An 11,181-nucleotide genomic window follows, 5' to 3' on the forward strand; every position below is an offset into this window, starting at 1 on the left:
CAGTCCTCTTTAAGTGGACCAAAAAGTGGACCAAGAGGAAACGAACTCAGTTCTTTTTGTGTTCACATTGTGAGTGTGTTTCAAAGAGGACAGAGTTCTCTTTCTGGTTCAGTTCAGCCTTGATGGGGCCTCAGTCCTCTTTCTGTTCACACTAGGTGTTCTAGAGCTCTCACACTCCCACTGCACTGCATTCTGGGTAGTTTTTGATATCCCCTGACTCCCTATTTCTTCGCATTTTATCTCGAGTAGCTAAATACTTTAGTTTTTTCACTTTTATTCTGCATTGTATAGAAGTTCTATCAAAACCGGCTGCTTTCATTCTCTCAGAAAATTCTTGAAATACTTTCGCATTAAGGTGGGTCGTAGATAGTTGTGATTTAAGGCTGTCGTCGTTCCAAATTTCCAAAAGACATTCCGTTTCGTCTTCTCCCCAAACTATGCCGCGTCCAGGTGCCGTGGCAGAACTTTGAACGGCACATGCTTCTCTACATTTACTATTAGAACCACGGTCACGACCATGACTTACTGCTGCCATACTTTGGATTCTCTGTTCTCTACAGTTTTGTTTTTGCACCTGCAGTCACGTGACCAATCTACAGCAAACCAAGGAGGTTACAATACAGTGCAAAAAGGCGAAGTGAACCCAGTGCGCTTTGTGTTCACAATGCACAGATTAGGTGAACCGTACCGTTGACTTTTTAGCGAACCGTACTGAGACCACCTCCTGAGGTGGTCTCAGTACGGTTCGTTTTAAAGGGGTCTGAGTACGGTTGGCGCGTTCACATATGCGCAAAAAATGCTGAGTCATCGATCTGAGTTCGCTTCGAGGGGTGAAAGGGACCAAGTGTGAAAACACCCTTAAACAGCGACAGAGACAGACAGCAGTTCAGTCTAACTGCAGGAGGCAAGGCAGGAAGTTGGCTTCCCCTAGCGTATAGTCTTCGGTTTTAACATTGCTATAAAACTTCAGCGATTTTGGTTCAAAATGATACAAAACTACTGAAATTAAAAGGAAAATGACTTTATAATAAAAACAATTTGTTTTTTTCCCCTTTTCATGATGGCAGGGGAGGCGTGGCCTCCCTTGCCTCCTCTGACCGCACGTCCCTGATACATATATACCAGGGTTTGGCAACCCGCGGCTCTGTTATCAAACAACTTGTTTGATTTAAAAGAAACCAGTGAAGTAATCTGCATTGTATTAAAACCCAATCAATCAGCATTTAAATTCAATTCTTCTATATCAAACAAGTTGTTGTTATCAAACAACTTGTTTGATTTAAAAGAAACCATTGAAGTAATTAAAAAAAGGAAAAACAAGATGAACTTAGTACAATTACAATGCAGATTGTCCAAACAGCACCACTGCTTTGTGTAATCTCTGAGTGATATGGCAGAGTAAGAGAAAGGGTTCAGAGCACAGGTGTCAAACTCAAGGCCCGGGGGCCAGATACGGCCCGCCACATCATTCTATGTGGCCCGCGAAGACAAATTGTGCATCAAATTCGTGTCATATTACTAGAATTGCAAATTGTCTTCACTTTTAATAATAGCTTTTTTTTTAAATATTTGACCAGTTTTTACTCATCTGATTTGAAAACGAGTTATTTGTTTTGTAGCTTTTACTGTATATAATAGTGTTAAGAGTAAAAGTGATCAAGTCATCACAAAAATCTCGAAAAAAATCTTATATAAGCCGCACCTGACTATAAGCTGGAGGGTCCAAAATTTTGGAAAAAAGTCGCGGCTTATAGTCCGGAAATTACGGTAGTCTTAGCTTTAAAGAAATACACATTGCCAATGTGGTAAATGACTATTCTAGCTGCAAATGTCTGGTTTTTGGTGCAATATCTACATAAGTGTACAGAGGCCCATTTCCAGCAACTAATTCTAATGGTACAATGTGTTTGCTCATTGGCTCAGAAGGCTAATTGATGATTAGATAACCCTTGTGCAATCATGTTCACACATCTGAAAACAGTTTAGCTCATTACAGAAGCTACAAAACTGACCTTCCTGTGAGCAGATTGAGCTTCTGGAGCATCACATTTGTGGGGTCAATTAAATGCTCAAAATGGCCAGAAAAAGAGACCTTTCATCTGAAACTCGACAGTCTATTCTTGTTCTTAGAAATGAAGGCTATTCCATGCGAGAAATTGCTAAGAAATTGAAGATTTCCTACAACGGTGTGTACTACCCCCCTCAGAGGACAGCACAAACAGGCTCTAACCAGAGTCGAAAAAGAAGTGGGAGGCCGCGTTGCACAACTGAGCAAGAAGATAAGTACATTAGAGTCTCTAGTTTGAGAAACAGACGCCTCACAGGTCCCCAACTGGCATCTTCATTAAATAGTACCCGCAAAACACCAGTGTCAACATCTACAGTGAAGAGGCGGCTGCGGGATTCTGGGCTTCGGGGCAGAGTGGCAAAGAAAAAGCCATATCTGAGACTGGCCAACAAAAGAAAAAGATTAAGATGGGCAAAAGAACACAGACATTGGACAGAGGAAGACTGGAAAAAAGTGTTGTGGACGGATGAATCCAAGTTTGAGGTGTTTGGATCACAAAGAAGAACGTTTGTGAGACGCAGAACAAATGAAAAGATGCTGGAAGAATGCTTGACGCCATCTGTTAAGCATGGAGGAGGTAATGTGATGGTCTGGGGTTGCTTTGGTGCTGGTAAGATGGGAGATTTGTACAGGGTAAAAGGGATTCTGAATAAGGAAGGCTATCACTCCATTTTGCAACGCCATGCCATACCCAGTGGACAGCGCTTGATTGGAGCCAATTTCATCCTACAACAGGACAATGACCCCAAACACACCTCCAAATTGTGCGAGAACTATTTAGAGCAGAAGCAGGCAGCTGGTATTCTATCGGTAATGGAGTGTCCAGCGCAGTCACCAGATCTGAACCCCATTGAGCTGTTGTGGGAGCAGCTTGACCGTATGGTACGCAAGAAGTGCCCATCCAACCAATCCAACTTGTGGGAGCTGCTTCTGGAAGCGTGAGGTGCAATTTCTCCAGATTACCTCAACAAATTAACAGCTAGAATGCCAAAGGTCTGCAATGCTGTAATTGCTGCAAATGGAGGATTCTTTGACGAAAGCAAAGTTTGATGTAAAAAAAATCTTATTTCAAATACAAATCATTATTTCTAACCTTGTCAATGTCTTGACCCTATTTTCTATTCATTTCACAATGTTTGGTGGTGAATAAGTGTGACTTTTCATGGAAAACACAAAATTGTTTGGGTGACCCCAAACTTTTGAACGGTAGTGTAGTATATACATATACATATATATATATATATATATATATATATATATATATATATATATATATATATATATATATATATATATATATATATATGAGCACCAAAATCCATTGAAAAACGCCCTGCAAGAAAAATCGCGTTAAATATTAATTTGCAAGTCAAGTTACAGTGTCTTCCTCCAAAAGTAAAAGTTTGTCTGGAGTCCTGTCAAACAAGAAATAAAAGTAGTACTACATTCAGATTTCATAAATGTGTTGTTCTGTGGCAAGACCTCTCTCTCATTAGTCAAAGCAAAATAAATAATGTGATTGACTCACCTTAACGCCAAGAACTTTTTCAAGGTCACAGGGAATATAGGTGTCCACGGCTGCCTCTGTTAGAATAAAGAGTCATGTAAAAAACTACTTTAGAATCGTAAAGCAATAACATTAACAGAAGCTAGACCATTTCATGTCTGGGATGGTCTGAGGACCATAACAGGCTACAACACAAAGTCCAGGTTTTTAACAGGTTTGTCAAGCCCTGACCCTGATGCTGCATGTGCTTTCCTGAGACTCGGAGCGGCAACCCTAGCGGCGCGCGCCCTTCGGAGACCCTGTGACCATCAAAAGAGGATTGCCAACATACAGAACCCAGTGAAATCATCCCACCAAAACAAAAACAAAGACCAACAAACAAAAATAAGAATCCAGGCCCGAGGACGATTACATGACAGTTTTACAGGTAAACGATCTATTACAACAACAGAAATATCTATTCACTGCACTTATAAACCAACAGCAGGGATGAGAACGGCAAATGAAAAGAACCACTGAAAAGTAGCCAGGGTCTGGGGGCCACATGCCCCACTAGGGGGGACTGTGCTCCCCCCCCCTTGACGCAGGGGGCCAGGGTCCTGTGCCCCCCCCATGGGGGCCGCAGTGGGCCGGGGGCCACAGGCCCCCATTAGGGGCCGCAGGCCCCCATTGAGGGTTGCAGGGGGCCAGGGGCAACGCCGAACGCGCAAACGTAGCGCATCACCGACCGCGCAACTGCACCGCGCTGATCGCATTATTGTGTCAGAGCCGTCGCTGAAATTTAACAAATATTTTTAAAGTCCAGATGTACTTTCCAAAATTTAAGTGGACCTCAGTGAGCAGGGAGCTTAATTTAGTTTGATCGCGCAACAGCAGCGCGCCAGGTGCTCACTGTCGCATTGCTTTAAGAGCATCTTTGTGTTCCGAGTTGTAAGATGACGCTGCTCTCGAGCCATGCCCAGCTGAAGCAGTTCCTGATCCCGTTCGACTTGTCTATTTCCCTGGCACGATCCTCGTCTTTTTTCTCTAAAACTCTGGCTAAAACTTTTGCTAATTAGGCAAATGGTGTGACAAAAGTAGCGCCAAAATGCTGCCGAAAATAAGCCCGCTGTTGTCGCAATACTGCTGCCAGCAAGAAATTAAAACCAGCTTGCAGTTCACTCAAAAGCAAGTTGATATAAAAAAATCTAAATGAAAACATTGAACAGAAATTTACAAGATCTGAGACAGTGTAATTGTACTGTCAGACAAACTAGAAGGACAATGGAAAAGAAATAACCTGGATTGAAAGAAATACCTGAAGAAACTTGGACTGATATTGAAGAAAAAGTACAAAAAAAAGTTAATACAAAAAGTTAATAAAGTTAATAATTCCTCAATTTTATTTATTTTTTTTTTTAGGGGGGGGGTTGGATCCACAATTGCATGGGCACTCCCTGCCTTCTGCTGGCGTGCGGTCAACTTTTGTGCCATAATTCTTCAATTTTGAATTTTTGGAACAGAAATGCTTTTGGTTTTGTCTGAATTTCTCATTATCATCACTGGCCCCTCTTTTACTCCTGTTCTGAGTAGCCTCGTTGAGCCCTGAGGAGCCTCTGGGAATTGTTGTTTTGGTGCGGTCTCTTTAATATTTTCAAGATGGCGGCGCGTGCACACGCAGCGGCCACTCTCTGTCCCGTCAGTACGGTGATTTGTTCGTTTAATGAGTGTTCGTCCGACAGTCTTATGTGTTCGTCTGGCCGAGCTATGTCGTGCTACAAGTACAGCAGGCAGATTCTGCTCGACATCGGCAGAAGTGGGTTTTGTAGCGTTCTGGACTTTGAAGCGGCGACATTAAAGGCGCTCGGACTGCTACGTCCTGAAACGTCGCCGACCTCGCCCGCTATTCCTCCCCCGGTTGGGAGCCGTCGGAAACGGTGTGCGAGGAGGCAGAAGAGGGGCAAGCGCGGAGGCGTCCGGGCCAGGCTGGCGGCAAACCCAGCTCGCCCGGCGGTGCCTTCCATTCTTCTGCCGAATGTTCAATCGCTGGACAACAAAATGGATTACGTTCACCTGCTGAGGTCTACGAACCGGACGGTGCGGAACTGCTGTGTGCTCGTGTTCACCGAGACCTGGTTGACTGACAACATTCCAGACTCTGCCGTGCATCTGGAGCGGCTAGCGTGCTATCGGGCGGACCGTGCCATTGTATGAGGGGGAAAGGCTGCCACCATCGTTCCTGTGCCGAAGAAACCTGCACCGTCCTGCTTCAATGACTACCGCCCCGTGGCACTGACGCCCATCATCATGAAGTGCTTTGAGCGGCTTGTCATGGAGCACATCAAATCCGTTCTCCCCCCCACCATTGACCCTTTCCAGTTTGCGTACCGTGCCAAACGGTCCTCTGAGGATGCCATCTGCTCTGCCCTCCACCCGGCCCTCACCCACCTGGAGAAAAAGGACTCATATGTGAGATTGCTGTTTGTGGACTTCAGCTCTGCCTTCAACACCATTGTGCCGCAGAGACTCATCTGCAAACTCGACGAGCTGGGCCTCAGTACCTCCCTCTGCAACTGGCTACTGGACTTCCTCTGTCGGAGGCCTCAGGTGGTGCGTGTTGGCGACAAAATCTCCGCCAGCATCACGCTGAGCACGGGGGCCCCCCAGGGCTGCGTGCTCAGTTCATTGCTCTTCACCCTGCTGACGCATGACTGCACTGCAACCTAAAGCGACAACCGCATAGTGAAGTTTGCTGACGACACGACTCTGGTGGTCCTCATCACGAAGGGCGACGAGACTCGGTACAGGTCGGAAGTTGACCTTCTGACCACGTGGTGCAGGGACAACAACCTCCTGCTGAACGTACACAAGACCAAGGAAATCGTTGTTGACTTCCGGAAGGGTCACACAAAACACCTGCCGCTGATCATCGACAGTGCTGTGGTGGAGAGGGTGAGCTGCACCAAGTTCCTGGGGGTGCACATCAGTGAGGACCTCTCCTGGTCCGCAAACACCGCGTCACTGGCAAAGAAGGCTCAGCGCCGCCTGTACTTCCTGCGGAAGCTCAGGCGTGCTTGTGCTCCTCAGGCAGTCCTGTCACCATTCTACCGTGGCACCATTGAGAGTTGCATCGCTGTCTGGGGTGGTAGCTGCACTGAACAGAACTTGAAGGCCCAGCAGCGCATAGTGAATACGGCTGGTAAGGTAATTGGTGCTTCGCTCCCCTCCCTGAAGGACGTTTACGTCTCCCATCTCGCCCGCAAGGCAACCACGATTGCGAGTGATGTGAGTCACCCAGCTCACTCTTTGTTTGACCTTCTGCCCTCTGGGAAGAGGTACAGGAGCCTGCGCTCCCGCACCACCAGACTCGCCAACAGCTTCTTTCTCCAGGCTGTTAGGACCCTGAACTCGCTACCCCCTTCTGCGTAGCGTGTGGCACTGTTGCGCTATTTTCTGGAATGTCTGCTGTACGCTTACTTGCTCCTTTTTGCTCCTCTCATTTATTTGTCGTGTTATTTATTCATTATTTATTCAGCACGCTGTTGTTTACTTGTTTACTTGATTGTCTATTGTGGGCCATGTCTTGTCACTGTGGGATAGCGGGGAACGAAATGTCGGTGTCTTTGTGTGTCTTTGGCATGTGGAGAAATTGACAATAAAGCTGACTTTGACTTTAAATGCAAATTGGATATTTCGGACCCCACCCCCTACAGGCTGCCGGTCGGACATATTTGTAGTTTGTTAGCAGAGGTACCTTACGGCGCACAAACTTTTTTTGATTGATTAAAAGATGTCAACTGCAGAAGACTTATCCATTAAACCATACACAACATGTAACAAAATAAATTCTCTCATATTATTTATGAACACGTCTTGTAAACAAGAACTGCAGTCATGTAAGCTAATGCTAGCGTTAGCGAGAAGCTAATAAATGCATTTAACATATTGTGCTTCTCAAGAATAAAAAAGCGCCTTTGATGCAATTCGTCTGATACAGATACTCAAAATACATCCACAAAAAGTAAAAACAGAGTGCACAGCGCTAAAAAAGACTGATGCTAATGCTATGAAACCAAGGGCATCATAGACATACAATAACATGAAAGTGGAAAATACTGTTTATTATTACAAAGCCATCCCAAGCTTACCGCTTTACTGTGTCCGTCGTTTCCATAGATTGAAGGCGGGGGGGGGAGATGTATTGTGGGAAACAAATAGCCTAAAGAATCAAGTTGTAGTCTTCTAATTAGTGACCATGCAAAATTCAGTGCGAAGACCAGGCTGAGACTAAAAACTCTACAAGATGTATTTTATGAGCAGTTGTGAGATGATAGTCTTTCAAGGTTCTCATATGCACAGGTAGCATAAACCATGGCCCACAAATTATGCCACAAACTGTCAAGTAGTCCATAATCACAAATGGAAACGGGGATTGGTGTTTTTATTACGCATTTTCACTAAATATGATTGACCTTTTAAAAAAACATTTTGGACAGAGCCCCCAACTACTGAAAGGCGAACAATTGAGAGTGTTTTCAAATGTAGGTGAATCAGCGTTCCTTCTACGGTGAACGTCTTCACCCGTGGGATGGGGGGATAACTCGGAGCTAGTCACGGTGAAAGCATAGTATTTAGACTTAATTGCATTAATCTTGGAGCAGACTTCACTAGGGTGCTACGTTACCTACCATCCATTTGTATTTTCTTGTTGGCGTTCGTAAATTTATCGTCTGTTGTTCACGTGCAGGGGCTCTTTCTTCGTCCAGTTTTTCTCCTTCTCCTTCTTGTTCTTTGGCCCGATGGGTCCCCAAGTAAGGCGCAAAACTAGTAGAAGTGTCCGAGAGTTTGAACGCGTAGAGTGCAAGCGTGCGAAAATTGTAAACTTCGGACAGTGCGTTTTACGTCATCGATGTGAGCCACCCTGCTGGAACGCGTCATCAAACACGTAAGCAAACAGTGTGCGTACCGGATGAGCCCTGTCAAAATACTCGCAGTACATCTTACGCCCCTCAGTGAAGTGTATACCAGGAAGAAGTGCACAAAAGCGTGAGTGGCGCAGGATACAAGCGCACGACCACTGCAGAATTTGAACAGTGCGTGTTACGTCATCGACAGCCGCCGCGTTGGATGTGCGATGAGCTAGATTGCACAAGCACAAATGGATGGCAACTACACTAAGACAAAAGACGATGACTTAATGTAACTGTCAAGGTTTCTGAACTCCATTAACTTTTCTTTTAGTAACTCTTCTGATGAAACGTCGACTTATAACTAATTGAATAGGGCTCAGGCACACGCGTTGCATTCTGGGATACAGCCATAACGCTGGATCCTAGTTCTATTGTAAACAAGATTCAAGAGATTCAAGAGTTTTTTATTCGCCATGTTTGAGCGTGCCAAACAAGGAATTTGACTTCGGTAAATCACAGCCTCTGTTCAACATTTAGGTGACTAACAACAACACTCAGCACATGTGAAGAACGAAAGATATTCTCAAACATCCCCAGATCTTAAACTCCCAAGAGGGCAAGGAAAAACTCAAAACTCCAGCTATGGGAAATGAGAAACCTTGAGAAAAGTCCACAGATGGGAGGGTCCCTCTTCTAGGATGACCAGGCTGCAATGGATGCAGAGAGGACACATAGTACAAACAGTGTAAACAAAAAAGGTGTGGAAAGCAGGATGTTATTGCACAGTAATGACTCTGAGACTCTAAGAGTGGTGTGAGTTCATCAGAGCGACAGCCTGGGAGAAGAAGCTGTCTCTGTGTCTGCTGGTTTTAGTGTACAGAGCTCTATAACGGCGTCCGGAGGGGAGTAGTTCAAACAGGCTGCAACCTGGGTGCGAAGGGTCTGTTGAGATGTTACTTGCACGTTTCCTGGTCCTGGTCAGGTACAAGTCTTGAATAGATGTGAGGTTGATTCCAATTATCTTTTCTGCAGTCCTTATTGTCCGTTGCAGTCTGTGCTTGTCTTGTTTGGAGGCCGATCCAAACCAGACAGTGATGGAGGTGCAGAGGACAGACTGGATGATGGCAGTGTAGAAGGTCTTCAGCAGCTCCCGCGGCACGTTGAACTTCTTGAGCTGTCTCAGGAAGTACAGCCTCTGCTGGGCCTTCTTCCGGACAGAGTCTATGTGGCCGGTCCATTTCAGGTCCCGAGAGATTGTGGTTCCCAGGAACTTGAAGGTGTCTGATGAGAGAATAGTATTACTGCGGATAGTGAGGGGTGAAAGTGGTGAAGGGCCTCGCCTGAAGTCCACTGTCATCTCCACGGTCTTGAGCGGGTTCAGGTCCAGGAGGTTTTGGCTGCAACAGTGGACCAGCCGCTCCACCTCCTGTCTGTATGCAGTCTCATCACCGTTCTGGATCAGTCCGATGAGAGTGGTGTCGTCTGCATACTTCAGGAGCTTCACAGAAGAGTCACTTGCGGAGAAATCGTTGGTGTAGAGGGAGAAGAGCAGTGGGGAGAGGACGCACCCCTGAGGGGCTCCAGTGTTGGTAGTCAGAGTGTCAGATGTGATGCTCCCCAGCCTCACACGCTGTCTCCTGTTGGTCAGGAAGCTGGTGATCCACTGACAGGTGGAGGCAGGCACCGCGAGCTGGATGAGCTTCTGTTGGAGGATGTCAGGAGCGATGGTGTTGAACGCCGAGCTGAAGTCCACAAACAGGATCCTGGCGTACTTTCCTGGGGTGTCCAGGTGTTGCAGGATGTAGTGCAGACCCATGTTGACCGCATCATCCACCGACCTGTTTGCCCGGTAGGCAAACTGGAGGGGGTCCAGCAGGGGGCCCGTGACATCCTTCAGGTGGTTCAGCACTAACCTCTCGAAAGATTTCATGACCACAGATGTCAGTGCAACAGGTCTATAGTCATTCAGACCTGTGATGGCGGGCTTCTTGGCCACTGGAACGATGGTGGAGCTCTTGAAGCACGCGGGCACCTCACACAGCTCCAGGGAACGATTGAAGATCCGTGCAAAGGTGGGCGCCAGCTGCTCAGCGCAAACTTTCAAGCAGGAAGGTGACACGCCGTCTGGGCCCGGTGCCTTCCTGATCTTTTGTCTTCGGAACATCAGGCGCACTTCCTCCTCGCGAATTTGGAGTGCGGGCGCGGCCTCTGCAAGAGAGAGAGTCGGTGACCACGGTGATGGAGGTGTGGACAGAGCAGTTGTGGGGGGAGGTGAGTATGTGGATTGTGCTGCAGGAAGTCCCGTTGTGTGGGAGGACCGATCAAACCTGCAGTAGAACCTGTTTAGCTGGTTAGCGAGCCTTGGGCTCTCCACAGGACGGGGGGTTCGTTTCTTGAAGCCCGTGATGCTCTGCAGGCCTTTCCACACTGTTGAGGGATCAGGATTGACAGAGAGGTGTCTCTCCAGGCTCTCCCCGTAACACCTCCTGGCTTTCCTGACCTCTCGGTTCAGTGTGTTTCTGGTCTGCTTGAACAGGTCCCGGTCGCCGCTCCTTTAGGCCTCCTCCTTGACTTTGCGCAGCCTCCTAAGGTTCGGTGTAAACCAAGGTTTGTCGTTGTTGTACGTGCAGAAGGTCTTAGTCTGCACACACAGATCCTCACAAAAACTGATGTATGATGTGACAGTGTCAGTGAGTTCATGCAAGTCTGAATCTGCA

The 11,181-nt window shown here is 46.7% G+C and overlaps 1 protein-coding gene across 5 annotated transcripts in view; it reads right to left on the bottom strand.

Moving 5' to 3' along the window:
- The window catches only part of pop4 (POP4 homolog, ribonuclease P/MRP subunit), a 50,521-nt gene extending 41,844 nt beyond the window's left edge, over positions 1 to 8,677 (bottom strand). Inside the window, exons 1-2 of one of the 5 annotated variants that reach the window (XM_088371745.1) lie at positions 8,243 to 8,609; positions 3,597 to 3,652 (exon numbers count right to left, since the gene is read on the bottom strand). In XM_088371745.1, coding sequence (XP_088227871.1) covers positions 3,597 to 3,652; positions 8,243 to 8,249 — 63 coding nt within the window. In that variant the 5' untranslated portion in view covers positions 8,250 to 8,609. Of the gene's footprint in view, positions 1 to 3,596; positions 3,653 to 8,242 lie in introns of all 5 variants that reach the window. The other 4 variants (XM_088371743.1, XM_088371742.1, XM_088371741.1 and 1 more) reach the window with 4 other exon arrangements.
- Between the last annotated feature and the right edge of the window lie 2,504 nt (positions 8,678 to 11,181).

The sequence above is a fragment of the Syngnathus floridae genome, chromosome 3, assembly GCF_059516105.1.
Source record: "Syngnathus floridae isolate MCC-2025c chromosome 3, RoL_Sflo_1.0, whole genome shotgun sequence".
Classification (NCBI taxonomy): domain Eukaryota; kingdom Metazoa; phylum Chordata; class Actinopteri; order Syngnathiformes; family Syngnathidae; genus Syngnathus; species Syngnathus floridae.